Source organism: Alternaria rosae (genome assembly GCF_020736505.1).
Source record: "Alternaria rosae strain MPI-PUGE-AT-0040 chromosome Unknown BKA58scaffold_1, whole genome shotgun sequence".
Taxonomy (NCBI): domain Eukaryota; kingdom Fungi; phylum Ascomycota; class Dothideomycetes; order Pleosporales; family Pleosporaceae; genus Alternaria; species Alternaria rosae.
This window is the reverse complement of record NW_025763570.1, coordinates 4,223,433-4,244,775: the sequence shown is the minus strand read 5'-3', so window position 1 is coordinate 4,244,775 and position 21,343 is coordinate 4,223,433. Positions and strand designations below refer to the sequence as shown.

At 52.2% G+C, this 21,343-nt stretch overlaps 5 protein-coding genes across 5 annotated transcripts; 2 read left to right on the top strand and 3 right to left on the bottom strand.

Annotated features, from left to right (window-relative positions):
• Positions 1–290: 290 nt before the first annotated feature.
• BKA58DRAFT_416782 (NUC071 domain-containing protein) lies at positions 291–8,495 on the top strand. The gene is made up of 4 exons (XM_046172605.1): positions 291–508; positions 632–4,866; positions 4,918–5,373; positions 5,804–8,495. The coding sequence occupies exons 2-4, from the start codon at positions 657–659 to the stop codon at positions 8,290–8,292; spliced, it is 7,155 nt and encodes a 2,384-aa protein (XP_046031803.1). The 5' UTR covers positions 291–508; positions 632–656; the 3' UTR covers positions 8,293–8,495.
• Positions 8,496–9,066: 571 nt separating this feature from the next.
• BKA58DRAFT_26923 (cytochrome P450) lies at positions 9,067–10,984 on the top strand. The gene is made up of 3 exons (XM_046166796.1): positions 9,067–9,276; positions 9,328–9,948; positions 10,007–10,984. The coding sequence occupies exons 1-3, from the start codon at positions 9,205–9,207 to the stop codon at positions 10,931–10,933; spliced, it is 1,620 nt and encodes a 539-aa protein (XP_046031802.1). The 5' UTR covers positions 9,067–9,204; the 3' UTR covers positions 10,934–10,984.
• A 1,910-nt stretch (positions 10,985–12,894) lies between these two features.
• Positions 12,895–14,850, bottom strand: BKA58DRAFT_464817 (D-mandelate dehydrogenase-like protein). The gene is made up of 2 exons (XM_046174937.1): positions 14,072–14,850; positions 12,895–14,015 (listed from the first exon to the last, which is right to left on the bottom strand). Exons 1-2 carry the CDS (start codon positions 14,383–14,385, stop codon positions 13,199–13,201), a joined length of 1,131 nt encoding a protein of 376 aa, XP_046031801.1. The 5' UTR covers positions 14,386–14,850; the 3' UTR covers positions 12,895–13,198.
• Positions 14,851–15,186: 336 nt separating this feature from the next.
• BKA58DRAFT_26869 (fungal-specific transcription factor domain-containing protein) lies at positions 15,187–18,518 on the bottom strand. Its single transcript, XM_046166795.1, has 3 exons — positions 17,645–18,518; positions 16,889–17,596; positions 15,187–16,840 (listed from the first exon to the last, which is right to left on the bottom strand). The coding sequence occupies exons 1-3, from the start codon at positions 18,185–18,187 to the stop codon at positions 15,359–15,361; spliced, it is 2,733 nt and encodes a 910-aa protein (XP_046031800.1). The 5' UTR covers positions 18,188–18,518; the 3' UTR covers positions 15,187–15,358.
• A 614-nt stretch (positions 18,519–19,132) lies between these two features.
• BKA58DRAFT_447577 (uncharacterized protein) lies at positions 19,133–21,308 on the bottom strand (the record flags this gene model as incomplete). The annotated part of the gene is made up of 2 exons (XM_046174239.1): positions 19,133–20,871; positions 21,002–21,308. The coding sequence occupies 2 exons, from the start codon at positions 21,306–21,308 to the stop codon at positions 19,133–19,135; spliced, it is 2,046 nt and encodes a 681-aa protein (XP_046031799.1).
• Between the last annotated feature and the right edge of the window lie 35 nt (positions 21,309–21,343).

The following is a 21,343-nucleotide window of genomic DNA, read 5'->3' as shown; positions in this document are numbered from 1 at the left end:
AGCGGAATGATGTCGGAGATGGTGTCGCAGAGGGCAGTAGTCGTACCTGGGTCTGGAAAGGGATTGTCAGTATCGTCGAAGAAATTCGCAGGACGGCGAGCTTGCTTACCACTGTTGTCGTCGTTGGTTAGTGAGGCAGCGAAAATCGTCGTGTGCTCGGTTAGCCGACCTGCGCTAGCACGCTAGACAAGGAAGCCGCGACCCACCATCACGTGATGGGGTCTGTGCGCTGAGGCCTGGCAAGAAGATTCACTAGACTATAGTATGCGAACATCTCCATCGCCACTCCACACAACGCGCAGAGGGTGTATCTCTGCTTCGTGTGCCCCGCCAACAATACGACTTTCGAGCTTCTGGGGAAAGTTTGGAGACTCACGCGCCGACGCGACTTCCCCTTCTTCGACCGCGGCGCCGTCCGCAAAGCTCAGGATTCGACTCCTAAGCTTGTCGCGCAATCAACTGTGCTCAATCCACGAGTCCAGTATAGCACTGTGATCGCGTTATAGAGGTCAGTAGCCCCATTCAATTCTTTGTCCCGTAAGAGCCTCCCAGCTCCTACAAATTTGGTTCTTGATACAAGAGGCGCATAGTTCCTCCAGTCTCGCGTTTTCATCCCCTCTAACGGCAACAGATTTCTTTCCCTAATTTCAGTCAACATGGCTTTCCCCCCACCTCCGCCGCCGCCTCCACCGGGCCCTCCAGGTGCTGGATACGCGCCGCCACCACCACCGCCTCCGCCAGGTCCTCCGGGCTCAGGATATGCGCCGCCACCACCGCCTCCTCCAGGACCACCAGGCGCGTCCGGTACTGTAGGCCCTCCCGGCATGCGGCCACCTGTCGACCCGCAGGTTGCGAAGTTTGCACAGAAGAAGAAGGACTGGTTACGGCAACAGCGCCAGAGGTTCGGCGAAAAGCGCAAGGCAGGATTTGTTGAGACACAGAAGGCGGATCTGCCCCCGGAGCATCTGCGCAAGGTGTTCAGGGATATCGGCGATGTGTCCCAGAAGAAATTCACCACGGACAAGCGAAGTTATCTCGGTGCGCTCAAGTTCATGCCGCATGCGGTCCTGAAACTCCTGGAGAACATGCCCATGCCTTGGGAAAGTAGACGAGACGTAAAAGTCCTCTACCATACCAACGGATGTCTGACTCTGGTCAACGAGGTTCCTCGTGTGATCGAGCCTGTCTTCCACGCACAATGGGCAGCCATGTGGCTGGCTATGAGGAAGGAGAAGAGCGATCGCCGACACTTCAAGCGCATGCGTTTCCCGCCCTTCGATGACGAAGAGCCGCCCCTGTCATACTCGGAGAACATCGAAGATGTTGAGCCCCTGGAGCCGATTCAGTTGGAGCTGGACGAGGACGAAGATAGCCCCGTGTATGAGTGGTTCTACGAACACCGCGCGCTTCTCGATACCCCCCACGTCAACGGACCCAGCTACGAGACTTGGAACCTGGACTTGCCTCAGATGGCAACGCTATACCGTCTGAGCAAACAACTCCTCAGCGATATTGTTGACAAGAACTACTTCCACATGTTTGATATGGACAGCTTCCAGACAGCCAAGGCACTCAATGTCGCGATACCCGGAGGACCCCGCTTCGAGCCGTTGTACAAGGACATCGACCCGAACGATGAGGATTTTGGCGAGTTCAACGCCATTGACCGCATCATCTTCCGATCGCCCATCCGAACCGAGTACCGTGTCTCATACCCTTACCTTTACAACTCCCTGCCGCGAAGTGTCAAGCTGGCTTGGTATTCTCACCCGCAGGTCGTGTACGTTCGTGCTGAGGATCCGGATTTGCCTGCCTTTTACTTCGACCCTGGAATTAACCCAATCTCGTCAAGAGCTGTTGCACCAAAGAACATCTCCGTAAGCCATGAGGATTTGGTCTTCGGTGAAGACGATGAGGATGACGAGGATGACTTTCAGATGCCAGAAGAGATGGAGCCGTTCATGGCCGACGAGGAAATCTCTACTCCAGACACTGCTTCAGCCATCGCACTCTGGTGGGCTCCCCACCCATTCGACAAGCGATCAGGTCGTATGGTGCGAGCACAGGACGTTCCCCTTGTAAAGCAGTGGTACCTTGAGCACGTTCCTGCGGGTCAGCCCGTCAAGGTCCGGGTCTCCTACCAGAAGTTGCTGAAGACGTTTGTTCTAAACGAGCTTCACAAGAAGCCGCCACAAGCACAGAACAAGCAGAATTTGATGCGGACGCTCAAGAGCACCAAGTTCTTCCAGCAGACCAAGATTGATTGGGTTGAGGCGGGTCTGCAGGTTTGCCGACAGGGTTACAACATGCTGAACCTTCTCATCCATCGCAAGAACTTGACCTACTTGCATCTCGACTACAACTTCAACTTGAAGCCTGTCAAGACCCTCACTACCAAGGAGCGCAAGAAGTCACGTTTCGGAAACGCTTTCCATCTCATGCGTGAAATTCTGAGGTTAACGAAGCTCATTGTTGACGCTCAGGTTCAGTATCGTCTAGGTAACATCGACGCCTTCCAACTCGCCGATGGTATCCTCTACGCTTTCAACCACGTCGGTCAACTGACCGGTATGTACCGGTACAAGTACAAGCTGATGCACCAGATCCGTTCCTGCAAGGATCTGAAGCATTTGATCTACTACCGCTTCAACTCTGGCCCCGTCGGCAAGGGTCCTGGATGTGGTTTCTGGGCTCCTGCTTGGAGAGTCTGGCTATTCTTCATGCGTGGTATCATTCCTCTGCTCGAGCGCTGGCTCGGAAACCTGCTCTCTCGTCAATTTGAGGGCAGACACAGCAAGGGTGTTGCCAAGACCGTCACCAAGCAACGTGTTGAATCGCACTTCGACTTGGAGCTCCGCGCTGCTGTCATGAGCGACCTGATGGACATGATGCCCGAGGGCATCAAGCAGAACAAGGTCAACACTGTTCTGCAGCATTTGTCAGAGGCATGGCGTTGCTGGAAGAGTAACATTCCTTGGAAGGTACCCGGCCTGCCAGCCCCCATCGAGAACATCATTTTGCGCTACGTCAAGAGCAAGGCAGACTGGTGGATCTCGGTTGCACACTACAATCGTGAGCGTATTCGACGAGGTGCCACTGTTGACAAGACTGTAGCGAAGAAGAATCTGGGTCGATTGACGCGTCTGTGGCTCAAGGCCGAGCAGGAACGTCAGCACAACTACATGAAGGACGGTCCTTACGTCTCATCTGAAGAGGCTGTCGCCATCTACACGACCATGGTACACTGGCTAGAGGCCCGCAAGTTCCAGCCGATTCCCTTCCCAAGTGTCTCTTACAAGCACGACACGAAGATCCTCATTCTGGCTCTAGAGCGTCTTAGGGAAGCTTACTCCGTCAAGGGCCGACTCAACCAGAGTCAGCGTGAAGAGCTGGCTCTCATTGAGCAGGCTTACGATTCCCCGGGTACTACCCTGGCGCGAATCAAGCGCTTCCTGCTCACACAGCGTGCTTTCAAGGAAGTAGGTATCGATATGAACGATAACTACAGCAATATCAACCCTGTGTACGATATCGAGCCCATGGAGAAGATCACCGACGCCTACCTCGACCAGTACTTATGGTACCAGGCTGATCAACGGCACTTGTTTCCAGCCTGGATCAAGCCCTCCGACTCTGAAGTCCCCCCTCTACTGACCTACAAGTGGGCGCAGGGAATTAACAACCTTGACAAGGTCTGGGAGAGCCAAGACGGAGAGTGCAACGTCATGATCGAGACCCAGCTGTCGAAGGTCTATGAGAAAATTGATCTCACCATGCTGAACCGTTTGTTGCGACTCATCATGGACCATAACTTGGCCGATTACATCACAGCGAAGAACAACGTGCAACTCAACTACAAGGACATGAACCACGTCAACGCGTATGGTATGATCCGTGGTTTGCAATTCTCCGGTTTTGTCTTCCAGTTCTATGGTCTCGTACTGGATATCCTCCTTCTAGGCTTGCAGCGTGCGAACGAGATTGCTGGTGCACCAGAGAGCCCTAATGACTTCTTGCAATTCAAGGACAAGGAGACTGAGGTCCGCCACCCCATCCGATTGTACACCAGGTACATTGACCGCATCTGGGTCTTCTTCAGGTTCACTGCTGAGGAGTCTCGCGATCTGATTCAGCGTTTCCTCACTGAAAACCCGGATCCTAACTTTGAGAACGTCATTGGATACAAGAACAAGAAGTGCTGGCCGCGTGACTCTAGGATGCGACTGATGCGCCACGATGTCAACCTTGGCCGCGCAGTCTTCTGGGATCTCAAGAACCGCCTACCGCGATCGGTCACTACGATCGAGTGGGACGACACATTCGCTAGTGTCTACAGTCGCGACAACCCCAACTTGCTGTTCTCCATGAATGGTTTCGAAGTCCGTATCTTGCCCAAGATCCGAAACTTGACGGGCGAATTCCCTGTTAAGGACAGCGTGTGGTCTCTTGTCGACAATTCCACGAAGGAGCGTACCGCGGATGCCTTCTTGCAGGTGACCGAAGAAGATATCCAGAAGTTCAACAACCGCATTCGACAAATTCTGATGTCTTCTGGGTCTACTACATTCACGAAGATCGCGAACAAGTGGAACACGACTCTCATTGCGCTCTTCACCTACTACCGTGAGGCTGCGGTGTCTACCGTCAACCTACTCGATACAATCGTCAAGTGCGAGACCAAGATCCAAACGCGTGTGAAGATTGGTCTGAACTCCAAGATGCCGTCGCGTTTCCCTCCTGCTGTGTTCTACACGCCTAAGGAACTTGGTGGTCTGGGTATGATTTCTGGATCTCACATCCTCATCCCAACCAGCGATAAGAGATGGTCAAAGCAGACCGACACTGGTGTCACGCATTATCGTGCTGGTAAGGAACTACCCCGTGTAAAATGGCCTGAAACATATGCTAACTTAATAGGTATGTCGCACGATGAGGAGACTCTAATTCCTAACATCTTCCGTTACATCATCCCATGGGAGTCTGAGTTTGTCGACTCTCAACGTGTCTGGATGGAATACTCCCAGAAGCGTCAAGAGGCGCAGCAACAGAACCGCCGACTAACCCTCGAGGATCTGGAGGACAGCTGGGACCGTGGTCTCCCTCGTATCAACACCCTGTTCCAGAAGGACCGTAGTACCCTCAGTTTCGATAAGGGTTTCCGCGCACGGACTGAATTCAAGATTTACCAGCACATGAAGAGCAACCCCTTCTGGTGGACCAGCCAACGCCACGACGGTAAGCTTTGGAACCTCAACGCATACAGAACGGATGTAATTCAGGCTTTGGGTGGTGTTGAAACCATTCTGGAGCACACTTTGTTCAAGGCAACGGCCTTCCCATCGTGGGAGGGTCTCTTCTGGGAAAAAGCATCAGGTACGTTTTTCCGTGTACTGAGTACAGTCTCGGTAGTTCTTTGTTCTCCCCTCTACACTTAGTGCCACCATCGTATTCTCCAGCTCACCTTTTGCCCTTACACTCTTCACGTCGTTGCATCGTTGTATTCCCCAAATCCCTCTTTCCCCTCGCCCTCTATCGTGACACAGTCACTTGTCGGTTGCAGGCCTTGGCTTCAGCCTGGCTCTTCATCTTGGTTTGCAGCGAAAATCCGAGCATTCCAGCCAGTTTACAACCCCATCACGTGCTGCCGGTGGTACCTCACCTCCGCCACATGCGGGTCCGAACGCCTGGAGGGATGGGAGGGCATGAATTTCCTCCACTTCAGCCTTTGTTATCTCCTCTTCCCCCTCGCAACCACCCCGAATATTTTATGCTTCTGTGCATAACAATGCTAACTTTGGTACAGGTTTTGAGGAGTCCATGAAATTCAAGAAGCTCACCAACGCCCAACGTTCCGGTCTCAACCAGATTCCCAACCGTCGCTTCACACTTTGGTGGTCACCAACCATTAATCGAGCCAACGTCTACGTTGGTTTCCAGGTTCAACTCGATCTTACCGGTATCTTCCTGCACGGCAAGATCCCCACCCTCAAAATTTCGCTTATCCAGATTTTCCGTGCGCATTTGTGGCAGAAGATCCATGAGTCCGTTGTCATGGACTTGTGCCAGGTCTTTGACCAAGAGCTCGAGGCTCTCGGTATCGAGACGGTCCAGAAGGAGACTATCCATCCGCGAAAGTCGTACAAGATGAACAGTTCTTGTGCTGATATTCTCCTCTTCGCCAGTCACAAGTGGAGCGTATCACCGCCATCTATGCTTTACGACACCAAGGACACCATGAGCGCTACTACGACAAACAAGTTCTGGATCGACGTCCAATTGCGTTACGGTGACTACGATTCGCACGACATTGAGCGATACGTCCGCGCAAAGTACCTGGATTACACTCAGGACAGTATGAGCATCTACCCGTCCGCTACCGGTCTCATGATCGGTATCGATCTGGCCTACAACCTGTACTCTGCGTATGGACAATACTTCCCTGGTCTTAAGCAACTCGTTCAACAAGCCATGGCGAAGGTCATGAAGGCCAACCCTGCGCTCTACGTCCTTCGTGAGCGTATCAGGAAGGGTCTTCAGCTTTACGCATCTGAGAGTTCTCAGGAGTTCCTCAACTCACAGAACTATTCTGAGCTGTTCAGCAACCAGATCCAGCTGTTCATCGACGATACCAACGTCTACCGCGTGACAATCCATAAGACATTTGAGGGTAACTTGACGACCAAGCCTATCAACGGTGCTATCTTCATCTTCAACCCTCGTACTGGACAACTGTTCTTGAAGATCATCCATACTAGTGTTTGGGCTGGTCAGAAGCGTCTTGGTCAACTAGCCAAGTGGAAGACGGCCGAAGAAGTAGCGGCTCTTATCCGGTCTCTGCCTGTGGAGGAGCAACCGAAGCAACTCATCGTCACTCGTAAGGGTCTGCTTGACCCTCTTGAGGTGCACTTGCTCGACTTCCCCAACATCTCTATCCGTGCCTCGGAACTGCAACTACCCTTCCAGGCTGCTATGAAGGTTGAGAAGCTTGGTGACATGATCTTACGAGCGACTGGACCTCAGATGGTGCTTTTCAACTTGTACGACGAATGGCTGAAGACTATCTCCTCATACACGGCCTTCTCCCGGTTGATCCTCATCTTGCGCGCCCTGCACGTCAACCAGGACAAGACGAAGCTACTCTTGCGTCCAGACAAGACTGTCATTACACAGGAGCATCATATCTGGCCCTCACTAGCTGACGAAGACTGGATCAAGGTTGAAGTTCAACTTCGAGATCTCATCTTGCTTGACTACGGCAAGAAGAACAACGTCAACACTTCATCGCTCACCAGCAGTGAAGTGCGTGACATCATCCTGGGTATGGAGATCTCAGCTCCTTCGATGCAACGTCAACAGGCTGCCGAGATCGACAAGCAGCAGGAGGAGCAACAGCAGTTAACTGCTGTCACGACTAAGACGCAGAACATCCACGGCGAAGAGATGGTTGTCACGACTACATCGCAGTACGAGCAGGCATCTTTTGCCTCCAAGACTGAGTGGCGAACGAGGGCTGTGGCTACTTCCAACTTGCGCACTCGTGCGAACAACATCTACATTAACTCTGAGGATGTCAAGGAGGAAGGCCACTTCACGTACGTCATGCCCAAGAACGTCCTGAAGCGCTTCATCACCATCGCCGACCTCCGTGTCCAAGTTGCCGGTTACCTGTACGGAAAGTCGCCAGCGGACAACGGCCAAGTCAAGGAGGTCAGCACGATCGTCATGATTCCTCAAGTAGGCAACACCCGCGATGTTCAGCTACCCAAGGAACTGCCCAATCACGAGTACCTGGATAACCTCGAGCCCCTCGGAATCATCCACACTGTCAGTGGCAACGAGCCGCCATACATGCAAGCCAGCGACGTCACTCAGCACGCTCGTCTCATGAACCAGCACCCTAGCTGGGACAAGAAGACCGTCTCAATGACAGTTTCCTTCACTCCTGGTTCCGTTTCTCTCGCTGCATGGGCTCTCACTCCTGACGGCTACAAGTGGGGTGCCCAGAACAAGGACACCATGTCTGACAACCCAACTGGTTTCAGCACCAGCTTCGGTGAGAAGTGCCAGTTGCTTCTATCAGACAAGATCCGAGGTTACTTCCTCGTACCAGACAACGGCATCTGGAACTACAGCTTCATGGGTAGCACCTTCGGTACCGTGGAGAAGAGGCCGGTGCATGTGCGTCTCGACACACCTGTACGCTTCTACGACAGCATCCATCGCCCATTGCACTTCCACAACTTTGCCGAGTTGGAGGATGTCTGGGTCGATCGCGAGAACCAGTTTGAGTAGACGGGACGATGTACAACAAAAGGAGAAGTGTATCTGAGTATGAGTATACCCTCTCACGGCGTTCCTAGGGATTGGCGTTTTTGCATTATCGCATCATTGATTGCATGGATAGTGGAGAATGGGCGATGATTGAGATTGGGAATCAAAAATGTGCATAGTGTATTATAATCTTTTCAGCGAAATGCATATTAAGTTCTGCAAAGTGTATTCGATGCCTGCGTAATCGTTGCAGTTGCTGTCTTGGCGTACCCGATGTTTTCCAGTCTACTGACTTTCACCTATGAGCCAGTGTCTTGCTTCTGCGCTCCAGCACTTTGGGTTCCAGCAGTGGCGATGGTGAGAGGAGAGGGTTAAACACTGTGACTACTCTGTTACTCAGCATTAAAGACCAGCTATTCAAGCACCTGTAACTTACTCTTGCTCTTCTTGTGCTCGAGACTGAATGCCAGGTGTCCCTTGTCGGACGCAGCTGACGATGTTGAAACTGACGTCATGGGATTAGCTGCGGGCATCAACGGCCGCGGTCCGCTGTCGATGGGGCGTTCGCGCGTCATGTCACTAGGCTATCGGGGGTCTTGCGTGTTGGAAGATACTGGGGATGGAAGTGCTTGGCCGATAAGGGTGTTTTGTTGTTGATAGGACATATGCACTTTCCTGCAAGTCGTGCCCCGCATCACCTTCTTCAGGCAGTTGCGCGGGGTCCTGGTGTTGCACGACTGATTACTATCTGACACACGTTTTTTCTGGCGACTGGCATGGGTGTTTTCGGAATGCAAACGTAATGGTGTTGAGACACAAATGTTAGCGATACGCCCGCTGAGCTGGAGCTGATATACAGGCGCGAGGATCCTTCACATTCTCTTGATTGCTTCCTTCACCATCCATAAATTCGATGCGCAATACGAAATTGCTATGATTGGTGCCATCTTCAGTCTGCTTACGGTCGAGAATGGCATGTATGCTGTCGTTGCTTCGATTGTTTTCGTGAGTAGAGCGCTCGAGAACTTTATGCTAGCTCTAACAATGCCTTTTCAGACCTTGCTCACATGTATCTACCGTGTCTATTTCCACCCTCTGTCCTCGTTCCCAGGCCCAATATCCTACAAGCTTAGCGGCTGGCCGCTACTGTGGCAGGCTTACACGGGCGACCGTCATATCCACCACCTACTTGACCACGAGAAATACGGTCCAGTAGTCCGCATCTCCCCAAACACACTTTCCTTCAGTACTGCCTCTGCCCTCCATACTATCTACGCCCCACGAGATGCCAATGTGAAGAAAGGAGAGTGGTACAAGACTTTCGATATAGCGGCTGGCACGTATAGTAGCTTTACTGAGACGGATAAGGAGAAGCATGCTACCAAGAGGAGGTGGATGGGTCCCATATTCTCGCCGGAGAGTTTGAGACTGAATGAAGGGAAGATACATGCAGTGATTGAACGATTCTGCGAGACTCTAAGAGACTTTGAGCGAGAAAGTGGGGGAGAGAAAGGTAATGGCTGGAGCAAGAGATGGAATGCTAATGAAATCGCTACCTATGTTGGGTTCGACATGATGGGCGCAGTGGTATTTGGGAGCGACTTCCAAACGGTACAGAAAGAGAGTAATAGATCGTTGGCGAATTCGATCTTGCCAGCCAGCAAACTCATGTACTGGGTAAGACGTTACATACCACTACCTAGCTACTGCAGCCTGTGCTAAATCATTGCGACAGATATCGTATCTGCCTCCAGCATTTCTTGTTCGGCCCCTCCTACGGACAGGGCTATTCGAGGAATTAGGTGGCAAGCCCGTCGCAGACAATAACCACTTGATCGATTACGGTGCCGCTCAAGTCCAACTCCAACAATCGGAAGTTGAGACAGAGAAAAGTTCCAACGTCGAGCGAATAGACTTCCTCTCACGTTTAGTTAGAACTGGGGACAAGAAGACTGGCTGGTACCCTTGCGCCGCAGATCTAGGTAGCGAAAGCCTCAATTTGATACTCGCTGGAGCGGATCCTTTCAGCGGTGTCTTTGCAGCAGCTATATTCTACCTCGTACACAACCGCGGTGCGCTTTCGAAAGCTACTAAGGAGATACGATCAATATTTACCTCGGCTTCTGGAATCACGAACGGACCGGTGTTGGGCTGCTGCACTTATCTCAACGCCACCATCGAAGAGACACTTCGTCGCGCCGCGCCAGTACCCAGTCATCTTCCTCGCGTCGTATTAGACGGAGGCATGGTGATTGATGGCATCCATGTCCCCGCTGGGACGACAGTCGGTGTACCGATGTACGCTCTACATAACAACCCAGCTCATTTCCCTGCACCCTTCACGTTTTCGCCGGAACGCTGGATCGAATCCCCTTCCAATCCTGCTTCCTCCATCGCCTTGGCCCGCAGGGCCTTCTTTCCGTTCAGCATTGGCAGCAGGATGTGCAGCGGCAGGAATCTGGCGTATCTGCAGTTGAAGTTGACATTAGCACACCTGCTCTGGCGCTTCGATTTACGGTTGGCGCCTGATGAGTCTCAGCGTGGAGGCGGGAAGCCAGGACTAGGTATTGGAAGAGAGAGACCGGATGAGTTTCAACTGTGGGATGCGCTTGGGTTTGGAAGGGATGGGCCAATGGTTCAGGTCAGGGTTGCACAGGCTTAGGTGTAGTCTTGCGGCTGGTAAGATAGAAGAGAGAAGTTATCTGGGGAGTGTCTGAGTTGTGATGACGTCATACCAAGGTCGTGAAGCGACGCGACCGACCGTTAAACCATCGAATACTTCTCCGTGGACCTAACGGATCTGTCGAAGAATGGCGCATCCTCGATTCGATTATCCACTACCCACCTGCCAAGCTCTTTTCGGATGCTGTATGGCACATGCTTCACCCTCCACCTCCCACCTTCAAAGCCATATGCCTCGGTGGCAAAGCTTTCGAAGGACAAGTTTATCGAGACGTCCTCAAGACTTTGGAAAGTATCCACGATCTCTCGCGCTGTTTCTAGGACCGCAGAGTATTCGTGTCGCTGGGGGCCCCACCATGTACAGGATATCGGATGAAATCTTACATCGAGCGTTCTATGTTCTTCATTCTTGTTGCTGGGGTCTCTTGCTATCATCTCCAGGAACAAGTCAATGCCGTTGCGCAAGAGCGGTCGGTATACCCGAATTTCCATACAGTCCAATCTGAGCTTGATAAATACGACAAACTTCCTGATGTCTTTGGCGATGGCACAGAAGTTGGTGTGGAAGTGCGCATTTTGGGGGTGCTTCTTATTGCTGAGCACCTCTCCATAGGTTGCAAACTTGAAGGACTGGTTGCAGAAACGAATGTTCATCGCAACTGGATCAATTATCACGAAGAATGGCTTTCGTCTGTAGAGTACTGTGCGAGCTTCGTTGCTGATTTGCTTTGCTGCGAGCAATATGTCTGGGATTCTCCCGCATCCCGTGTCTTCGTCTCGCTTGGCCATCGGCCACCTTGCTCCAATACGCCCAGGAAAGTGATAGCCGATGATCATCTCGCGAAGCTCGAGGGGAAGATCCATGATGCGAAAATTCCAAGGCTGGCCGTGATGCTCGGAGCAGGCTCCTGGTGCCGTTCCGTTTCCAGGACAGGGTGCTACCTGCGAGGAATTGCTGCATTGCAGTCCGGTATCAGTGAGATATTGACAGTGTCTCGACATTTTGTGATTGGGCACTGGCGAGATCGGTTTGAAGTAGATACGGTGGCTCTCGTTGGTTGCATAAGGGTATGCTAATGGTGTTGAGAGTGTAGTTTTTTTCTGAACGTAGCTGGGGATGTGAAGTCAGGAGAAAGAGATCTTTAGAGCTTTATACAGATGGATACCGAGACAAAACCATGACGCAGCGAAATGTTGGTCGCCTTTTTTGATCACTCTCTACTGGCCCAACTCGAAACCATAGTTGTGCGCGACCACAACAAGGTCTACCACAGTTCTGACACGACCCACAATTGGCGAGCCACTCACAAATACTCCCATTCAAAACAGATCTGCAGACTACACTAAGATGAAACAAGCGAAGTGTAGAATCTGGCGTTACTATAGGCTCCAGGGTGTTCAGTTTCTCCTAATCCCAACGCGCCTTTAGTAAACCTTCAACCTCACCATCATAGCACTTCTAACCCACAGGCACGGCGCACCCAAACTTATCCCAACCATGGTTCAGTCTGCTCAAGTCCAAGTCACCTACATCCCAATCAGGCGGTTTCTCATCATCCTCGAGAGCTTCAATTTGCACCAAATTAATATCTTTGTACCGCCTCGGAACGATCATTTGAGCAGGGTGTGCACAACCTGTCGGATCGATAAGGTATTCATACTTCAAACATGGGGCTGCGACCACATGTGTCGAAAGCTTGTAGCGAGATGGGATAAAGCGGAGTCTCCCCTGATGATCTTCGATGGGAGGTGGACAGAACACGGGAATGAATCGAAAACTTGCGTGAGTGGTCGTTATATCGGGTTTGGTTGGTTGGCGAACGCCGTCAACATTCAGCGCTATCGTCCATGTGTGATCACCGCCGATGCGACGATGGCTATGATCTACAAGCGATGTCAGTGTCGGCTGATGCTCTGAGACTGCACAGTTTTGTGCAACGCGTATGTTCAGAGGCTCGGTGGGTAGATTGAGAATACGCTTCTTCATCTTCAAGAGCCGTGCGAGACGTTCTGATGAACCAGCAACTGCGTTTTTCAGGAAGGACGAGCGCTGAATAATGAAGGTCGGATAGTCAGGAGGAAGGCAAAAAGGAGAAGAGGAACAAGCAAAGAGAAACGCTATATGCCCGTCTGAGAGTGTGAAGAAGACGTTGATGTAAACTAGAGAGCATGGAAAGAATACAGCACCGCATATGCATCGACACTAAACATGAAGAATACGAAACGCAGACACATCTACAGCCCATCACTCCCGCTTCAACCACGCCAAATTCACAGCGCTCAGACACCCCTCCTCCCCCTTCTCCAACCACCCCAGCAAATTCTCCATACCCAACCTCTCAAACCCAACGTGACTCTCGACACTCGCACCTGCCGTGTGACTCAACACCATAACATTACTCCTCTGCGCCAACCTCTTATCCACATGCGGCTCATTAGCATGAACATCCAGCCCCGCCGCCGAAACCGTGCCATCATCCAACGCCTTATTAAGCGCCTCCTCATCCACCAGCTTCCCCCTCGCAATATTAACAAGCCTCGCCCCCTTCTTGAACTGCGCGAATTCCTTCGTCGAAAGCAGCGTTTCCCCCGAAAAAGGCGTAGCAAGGAGTACGCAATCCGACGTCGACAGCAACTCCTCCAGCGACGCACACCACCTCGCCCCAATTTCCTTCTCCCTCTCCTCCATCCTGTACACATCGTAATAAGCAATCTTCATGTCAAAAGCGCGACTAGCTTTCTCCGCAACACGCATACCGATCCGGCCCAATCCCACGATACCCAGCGTGCTGCCATTGGGATTGTGCGTCACGGCTGCGATGTTCTGGTTCGCATTGCGGAATTGATCTGGGTCGCAAGATCGCGCTGCGAGGAAGGACCAGGTGATTGCGCGGTAGCAGGACAGGATTAGTACGATGGCGGCGTCGGCGACGGATTCGGTGCACGCGGATGCGCTGTTGCAGTATATAGTTCCTGCGTGCGAGGCGAGGTACTGCGTGTTTACCCAGTCGAACCCTGCGCCGGCTGAGGCGTAGATCTTGCAAGAAGACGGGAGGAGGTCACTTGGGAGTTGGTTAGTTTAGTGAGCCAAGAGGAGAGAGGACGGTAATGGACGTACATGAGTTCTTCATCCCAATTCCCCATTTCGCCGCCTGTGTTCCAGAAGGGACGGTACATGCCTACGAAATCGCCCCACTTCTTCTCTTTGAGCGCTTGTTTGAACTCTTCTCTACCGATCGAGTACGTTCTTATGATGCTGAATTTGTTGTTTAGCTCGGCGTATAAAGAATGGTTCCACCGGATGTCGTCGCCAAGGTGGAGTATAGTTGGCTTTGACGCAGACGAAGTGTTTGATGCGCAAGCTGAGGACTCGTATGGCGTTGCAGGCGCAGGCAGACCAGAGTCTTGGGGCGTTGGCGTTGCCGAAGACATGATGTGCTTTTGTGAGGGTAAATGGTCAGATGCGATGAATATACGAGTAGAAAGACAGCGTAAAAGCAAACGTATATCGAGTGCCGAAACGGAGATGGTAAAGCGAAGCTGCCGTCGCTTTCGCTGGCTCCTCAAAGCACTTTCTCGTCTCACAATCCGCTCCCAAGACCCTAAAAATGATGTAAACCCGAGGCCCAGACACTCGGGTACACTTGCTTAATATCGCAGCCTTCTAGATTCCCTTCGTTCCAACTGTTTGTTCGCAACTTGCCTCGTGTTCACTGCAAACCAGATAAAGAAGCGACAGGCGGAGTTCTCAATAGAGACTGGGACGTGTTCAACAATGGAAAGACTGTAAATAAAGCGATGTTGTATTTCACGAGCACATACAGCGCGGGTAGCGTGGCGTGCATAAAAGAGGACGTGGGGCAATAAGCCGCTGGCAAGCGGTGAAGATAAGGTTATCGATACCAAGAGCTGCACTACGCAATCAGAGCCTCCACGTGGTTTGTATATGCGCCTTATCCCTGTCGCATTCTTACGTGTTTACCGACCAGTGTGTATATGCTGACAACAGGGTGTGTACTAGTAAGCTTCGTCTCGCTGTGTTCTCTGAGATGTATGGGCTAGTTGGTGTGTCATGGTAAGAAATACAATTCGAGTGTATCGAGTACAAGGTATAATCGCAATACAGATGTAGTCCCCAAGCCTTTTGTATTCGCTGTTTACAGCTGCAAGTAGGCTCATGCGAACGGTTTGTTTATAAGTCATAGATCAAACTATTCACACGGACCTACCCACAGCTACATGCAGCGAATATAAGGTGCGTAGGTAATGCACCTTGAGTAAAAGGTATAACGAACCGCCCACTCGTTCGCTCGCTCATGTAAGACGGAGTAGAGCTCTTTCCCTATCAAACGCCGACATATACACCCGTCATAGCTTCGTAAAAACATTGTTTGGAAACACTTTCTCAGAACCAGTTCACCAGAGCGGTACTAGCCGGATTCGACGGGTTGCCGTCGATATGATACTGAGTAACCATGTCATCCCAGAGCGTCCAATCCATATCACCGTTGTCCATCATAAAAGCGTCGTCAATCTGCTGTTGCTGTTGCCCGTTGTCGCCCACAATTATGCCATTCAGAGCCGTGTTACTGGTGTCATCGATGCTGATATCCATGTTGGTAGACGGAAGCATGCCGTCGCCGAAGGTAGGGTAGCCGTTTGCGGCTGTTGGTGGACGTGCCCCATGTGTGCCGTATGGATGTATTGAAGTGGTGGTGTTCGAACGGGGAAGTTGCGAAGTCGTGGGCGTGGCAGTAAAGTTTGGAAAGTCTACGGTTGAGCCGTCGTAGACTCCATCAGCGCCCATAACGTCGTTGATTATATTGTCAAGGCCGAGTTCGAACAAGTCTTCAAATTCCTTCCCGGAACTGTTATTTCCGCGAGCTCGTACGCTGTTTGCTTTTCCGCTCGGTAGTTGTCGTTGTCCACTCAAGCCGTCCGCACTAGGCAGCGAGCTGTTCCGGGATTTGGCTTGCACAGGGCTACTTGGCCAACTTGGAAGTTCAGCGCTGGGAACCTCTCCCAACTTTGGTGCAGAAGGTCGCAACATGCTGTCCAGGATCTCGGCGTCCCGTTGGGCCGTGGCCACTCCTGACTGGTTCATCTGACTGTGCGCAGATGGCATCTGGAGAGAGAATGGGCTGTTGCCAAACTGCCCACTTCGAATGGCCAAGCTAGCCCGCTCAAGAGCCAACTCTCGCTCTCGCGCAGCCCTTGCTTTCGTGAGCAGCTTTCTGAGCGGTTTCCACAAAGTTCCTTGCTGGCCTTTGCGGAGTGGTGAAGCGTCGTTGAGCGGGAACCACCAACGGCCCGCCGTCGCTTCAAGAGCCCTCCATGCGCGCTCTACGGCCTCGCCTTTGGTGCGAACACATAGCTCCGAAAGCAGGAAAGCGATAGCGTGCCACTGGACATATGTGCGGAAGAGCCAGCCCCATTTCATAGTGCGCGCTTCGGTCTCGAGCAGCATGGAATACTCCACATTCTCAAGCGAGGTGATGAAGAGCTTGTCCTTGGTTTCCTGAGGCAGTGTCGCACCCCCATCTTTCCGCTGATATGGATGATAAACTATCAACCACATCTTACTCATGATGAGTCTGGAAATTGTCGCCGTGACCCAACAAATCGGTATAGTCATGTCGCAGTCCTGGAGATACTTTTTTTCCATGGCCTGGTGGCACTCCGTTATCCACTTCTCCTTCTGCTCGATCGTCATACCAGCGAAGTACTCGGTGCACCTAGTGGGTCCTGGAGGTATGTATGCAATGCGACGCATGATGTGGGCGATTTCGAAGCGGAGAAGGCAGAAGGTCATGTCTGTGAAGCCCTGTCGCTCTTCAGGAAACTCGGCCATATCGGGGTGTATGTCTGTGTCGTTGACATTCAGGGGCTGCGATTCTTAGCATATTATTGCAGGACTTCAGACAAAAGGACCTACCATCTTGGTGTCAAACTGAGCTTCCACAATAGTGGGATCGCAGCCGTGATCCTCTGACGATCGCGCGTCGAGAATACAGATTTGCCACCAAAGGCGCCTTCGCATCTCGATCTCGAACGGTGGTAGACCAAAGTGACTGCCATCTCGGTGTATTCCCAGTGTCTGCGCGATGCGTACAACCAGACCAGTAAGTGTCCAGATCTTGCGCGCGTCATCGTTGCGCCGCATCAAGACGAGGAAGATGACAAACGACTGCAGTATGATAACCTCGTCGCAGTAAAGGAAGTTTGCCCTCGCCAGGGCCTGTTCTAGTCCAAATCGATATCGATTAAGCAGTGTAACTCTGTCTTCTCCCCATCTTTCCAGACAGGTTTCCGAAGTGGTGCTTGTTACGGCGCCGTAGTATATGGCGAACAAGAGCGTTTCCAGCCCCTTTCCTACTTTATCGAGATGTGCAAAAGCGTCTAAGACAGTTGGTTCGAAGGTGGGAATGTGCAAGACTTTGATCAGGGACTCGACGTTCTCCTTGTAGACCTCCCAGAACTGGTGCGCTTGTTGCTCTGGAGGATGCAGCGCATGCATATCGACGTTGGAGGAACTGTAGCCGAACATGAAGCCCTGGTGCGAGGACATGTTGGACGAGTCGGGCGAGAGTGCGTCATCTTCGTCGTCGGAGGGCTCTATGAGTATCGCCTTTAGGTCTTCGACCTGAGGTGTATTAGCTTAGTTACTGTTTAGTTAGCTCTTTTTACATACCTCGTTGTTCAGAGAAGCCCAGAAGGAGTTGTTGATATAGCGACTGCGACCATTCTCAACCACGAGCCGTCCGAAGCGGTTCTCGAGACCCTCGACGCTGTTGTCTGTCGCAACCTTTGCGCCACGCTGCTTGGCAGGCCACTTGACGCCACTGTTCCCGTTGGGACATCCCTCTTCGCTCGTGCTGTTGTGTCGCTCTTTCTCACGGTCGGCGGCCTCCTGCTCGTGGCCCTCCACCTGGGCATTTAGACTGGTGACGACGCCCTCCAAGCGCCTCAGTCTCTCTAGTAACTCGGCATCGGGTGGTTTCCTGCTCTTGCGCGGCGCACGTCCAGGTCCTGGGAAGATGCAGTCGATTTTGGCGCGTACACAGTTGGAACACGGGTTCTTTTTGTCGCATTTGACTTTGCGCCTGCGGCAGGTTACGCACGACCGGGGGTTTGGCGTCGGCCCAGCACCACCGGGTGAGGGGCCGCTGATACTGCCGCTGGGCCTGTGTGTGCCATTGGGCGGACTCTGGCTATGCTGCATCTTGTCCGACATTCTGTTGACAATGGATGATACTGGGAATCGTCTCTTCCCTCACCCAGACCTCTTCGCACTCTTGACACTCGCACCTCCGTGTGGCTTGACTCTTGCGGCGAGACCCTGGTCGATTGTCGGTGCTGACCCAACTTCACCTTCCGACCACCTTGTCCGCATGCAGTACGAAGCGGAACAACCCCGGTGGGGCATGCGGTGTCTATGGCGAATCATACTATGGCGCATCTACGCCCGAACTGATCTGTCTGGTCAACACATGCAGTCTGAGAAAAAGACGGTCAAGTCGGATTGGTTGACTCGCAAACCTTCACATGAAGCATCGCGCACTAGGTTTTATGCCCGACTAAGACCGACGCAATGTCATTCACGGCTGGGACTAAACATCTGATAACCAACAGCAGTCCGACAGGCGACCCGTTGCAGTGAGATTCATGCACACCTCGTATAGAATGATCTCTGAGTCATCCCAACCAGGCCTCCCGTTTGCAGCACATCGTTCGCAACTTTGTGCGCTTTGGAACTCAATCGACGGCTCACGGTAGAACTATGTCGGGGCCAACGAAGACCTGCCAATGCATCAAGCGGAAAAGTCGAAACATCACGTCACAAGGTAATTTGGGACAGGATCAGGGTTCAAAATGTGCTACCGATGCCAGCCTGTCGCGTCCCGTGGACTGCGAAGTATCGGTCAAAAGTTCGGAGCCACCAATCATCTCCGCAAGTCCGTCTTAATCCGACTTGCATGCGTCCGAGAACATTTCCGGGAACAGACTCAGCATATCCAAACGTTGTTGCCTAGCGTCAATTTTTTTTTTAGGTGCTCGTACTCTGGATATCGCGACAAGCGTGTCCTCCCCTTGACTCCAATGTTTTCCTAAACGCCTCGTAGATGAGCCGTGACCAGAAGGTGGCATCCAATTCCTATCATAGCAAAGGTATCAACCCTTACCTCCGCTCACCTCTGCCACCGATATTTTTCTCCTTCTTGCGCCTACTGTTCTCGACGGAGAGACGCGCCTTTTCCTCTGCCTCTTCCTCCATTTCTCGATCAATCGCTTCTCTGACCCGCATGAGCTCTTCCAAGGGTATGCCTTTAGTATCCACCACCACGCTAGGTGCGCCCTCCAAGTATCTTAAATTCTCTAGCGCTTGCTCGACCAGCTTGTGCAGCTTGGCCTGCGAGTTCAGGTTGTCGTGTCGCTTTGTGTTGTGTAGATCAGGGTATAGAACACCGTCGCCGTTTTCAGCTCCTTTGAAGGCTTGGAGGTAGGGAACATGGGCGGGTAGCTCGTTGTGGAGCGTCGCGCCTACACAAACAGAAGTTTCGTGGCACCATGTTCGTGCGACATTGCGAGGTGTGTAGCCACCGCCGCCTATAATAAGTAGGGGGCGACCGTAGGCTTTTACCGTCTCGACACAGTAGCCATGCGCTTTGATGTTGAGATTGAAGCGACCGAGACGGTCGCCACCAAGAGAGTCGGCTCCCGATTGGAGAACAATAGCTTGCGGATTATACTTGTCGATCACGGCGCCTGTGACTGTCTTGAACAGCCACTTGTACTGGTCATCGTCGATGCCATCATCGATGGGAATATTCAAACTGTGAGCTTTGCCGGGATTCCTGGGGTCTACAGGACCCGTCTCGTCGATGTTCCCCGTACCTGGAAAGAACGGGTAGCCGTGTTTGTCAATGCCGTATTTATGGTACGAGAGTGTGAAGACACGGTCTGTAGACTCAAACGCTTGCTCGACACCGTCACCGTGATGAACGTCGATATCGATGTATAGAACGCGTTGATTCCGCGAAAGTAGCGTTTGTATCGCTATGACGATGTCGTTGACGTAGCAAAATCCGGAAGCGAGATTCTTCTTCGCATGATGTAACCCTCCAGACCAGTTGATGGCGATGTCAGATTGGTTGTTGATAAGGTTGTAGGCGGCACTCATCGTCGCTCCAGTGTAAAGTGATACGTAATTCCAGAGTCCATCGAATACCGGGCAGTCGTTTGACTCACCGCCGAAGCCATATGTTATGTACTGTGGGTCTTCAGGCTGCGCGTTTTGAGGTGTGATCATACTGAGATAGTCTAGATATTCGCGGTCATGGAATATGGCAAGATCATTCTTGCTCGCTGGTTTCGGTTCGAACAGATCCATAGTATACTCTAATCCATACGCAAGGACGAGCTGTTTCGTCAGCGTCAAACGCCATGGCTTCATTGGATGTGAGCTGCCAAAGTGATGATACTCAACATGTGGATTGTAGTGAAAGGACACATTCCAGCCCTTTGGTCTTTCAAGACCATGTTCCTCAGCTTCGCGGGCAATCACCTCTCTTTTCTCCGCATCAGTGAGCACTTTGAAATCTTGGTAATTGGCGATCCAGGGATCGTCCGGAGAAAGGTACTCCTGCACGATGTTACTAGGACCGCCGGGCGGAGCATAGTCGTTGACCCGCATATCGTGAAAGATTTGTGACGCGCCGTCGTAGGCTCCTTCGAGAGACCCTTCGCTGATGGGGTGTGTCTTTAGGTCACCCTCGTAGATCCAGCGACTTGAGTCGTCTTTGGTGCTAATGAAAGTATCGACAAACGAGTGGGGTCTCAGCTCCTCTTCCCGGCGTTCGTCCCAGCGCACTAAAGTATCAGGGTCAGGTGCAAGGGGCGGGACTCGATTGTCGTCCGCTGCAAGGTACTGCGGCTGTTAGTACATCCGTGAGAACACTGGAGCTTGGACGGGTCCCGAGACCAGTGAACACGAGATCTTCCCTGGTGAAAGTGTGGAGAGGCCTCGGACCAGACACTGTGCGCATACCTTTGATTTTTTGTGGAGGCCGTTTTTGGGCAGATTGCGAGGGCTTCTTTTTGAGGCTGTAGTCTACTCTAGCTGCGCGACGTGTGTACGGATTTGGCTTCTGCCACTGTGGTCCGTTGAGAAGCGTAGCGAGCTTAAGGTCCACACCGGTACCAGTTGAGTCGTGGCTATGTGACAGCTGGCCCTGGTCTTCGGTCAGGCTGTCCTCTCGGTTGTAGTTGTCATCGTCGGAACCAGGCTCGTTCGTGGTGGATGAGACGGGCTCGTCTTCGGCGCCATCATCTGATTGGGTGCAATAGCGCTGCATCTTGCCGAACACGTAATCTAGCCTCTTTGTCAGCG

Bases quoted from the DNA above. Each gene is read 5' to 3' on its own strand.
- BKA58DRAFT_416782 (XM_046172605.1), top strand. From the start codon at position 657: ATGGCTTTCCCCCCACCTCCGCCGCCGCCTCCACCGGGCCCTCCAGGT. The intron at 4,867-4,917 runs GTAAGGAACTAC...CTAACTTAATAG, and splicing joins TGTCACGCATTATCGTGCTG to GTATGTCGCACGATGAGGAG. The intron at 5,374-5,803 runs GTACGTTTTTCC...ACTTTGGTACAG, and splicing joins CTTCTGGGAAAAAGCATCAG to GTTTTGAGGAGTCCATGAAA.
- BKA58DRAFT_26923 (XM_046166796.1), top strand. From the start codon at position 9,205: ATGATTGGTGCCATCTTCAGTCTGCTTACGGTCGAGAATGGCATGTAT. The intron at 9,277-9,327 runs GTGAGTAGAGCG...ATGCCTTTTCAG, and splicing joins TCGTTGCTTCGATTGTTTTC to ACCTTGCTCACATGTATCTA. The intron at 9,949-10,006 runs GTAAGACGTTAC...TCATTGCGACAG, and splicing joins CCAGCAAACTCATGTACTGG to ATATCGTATCTGCCTCCAGC.
- BKA58DRAFT_464817 (XM_046174937.1), bottom strand. From the start codon at position 14,385: ATGTCTTCGGCAACGCCAACGCCCCAAGACTCTGGTCTGCCTGCGCCT. The intron at 14,016-14,071 runs GTACGTCCATTA...CCAACTCCCAAG, and splicing joins AATTGGGATGAAGAACTCAT to TGACCTCCTCCCGTCTTCTT.
- BKA58DRAFT_26869 (XM_046166795.1), bottom strand. From the start codon at position 18,187: ATGTCGGACAAGATGCAGCATAGCCAGAGTCCGCCCAATGGCACACAC. The intron at 17,597-17,644 runs GTATGTAAAAAG...AATACACCTCAG, and splicing joins GGGCTTCTCTGAACAACGAG to GTCGAAGACCTAAAGGCGAT. The intron at 16,841-16,888 runs GTAGGTCCTTTT...TAAGAATCGCAG, and splicing joins CTCAGTTTGACACCAAGATG to CCCCTGAATGTCAACGACAC.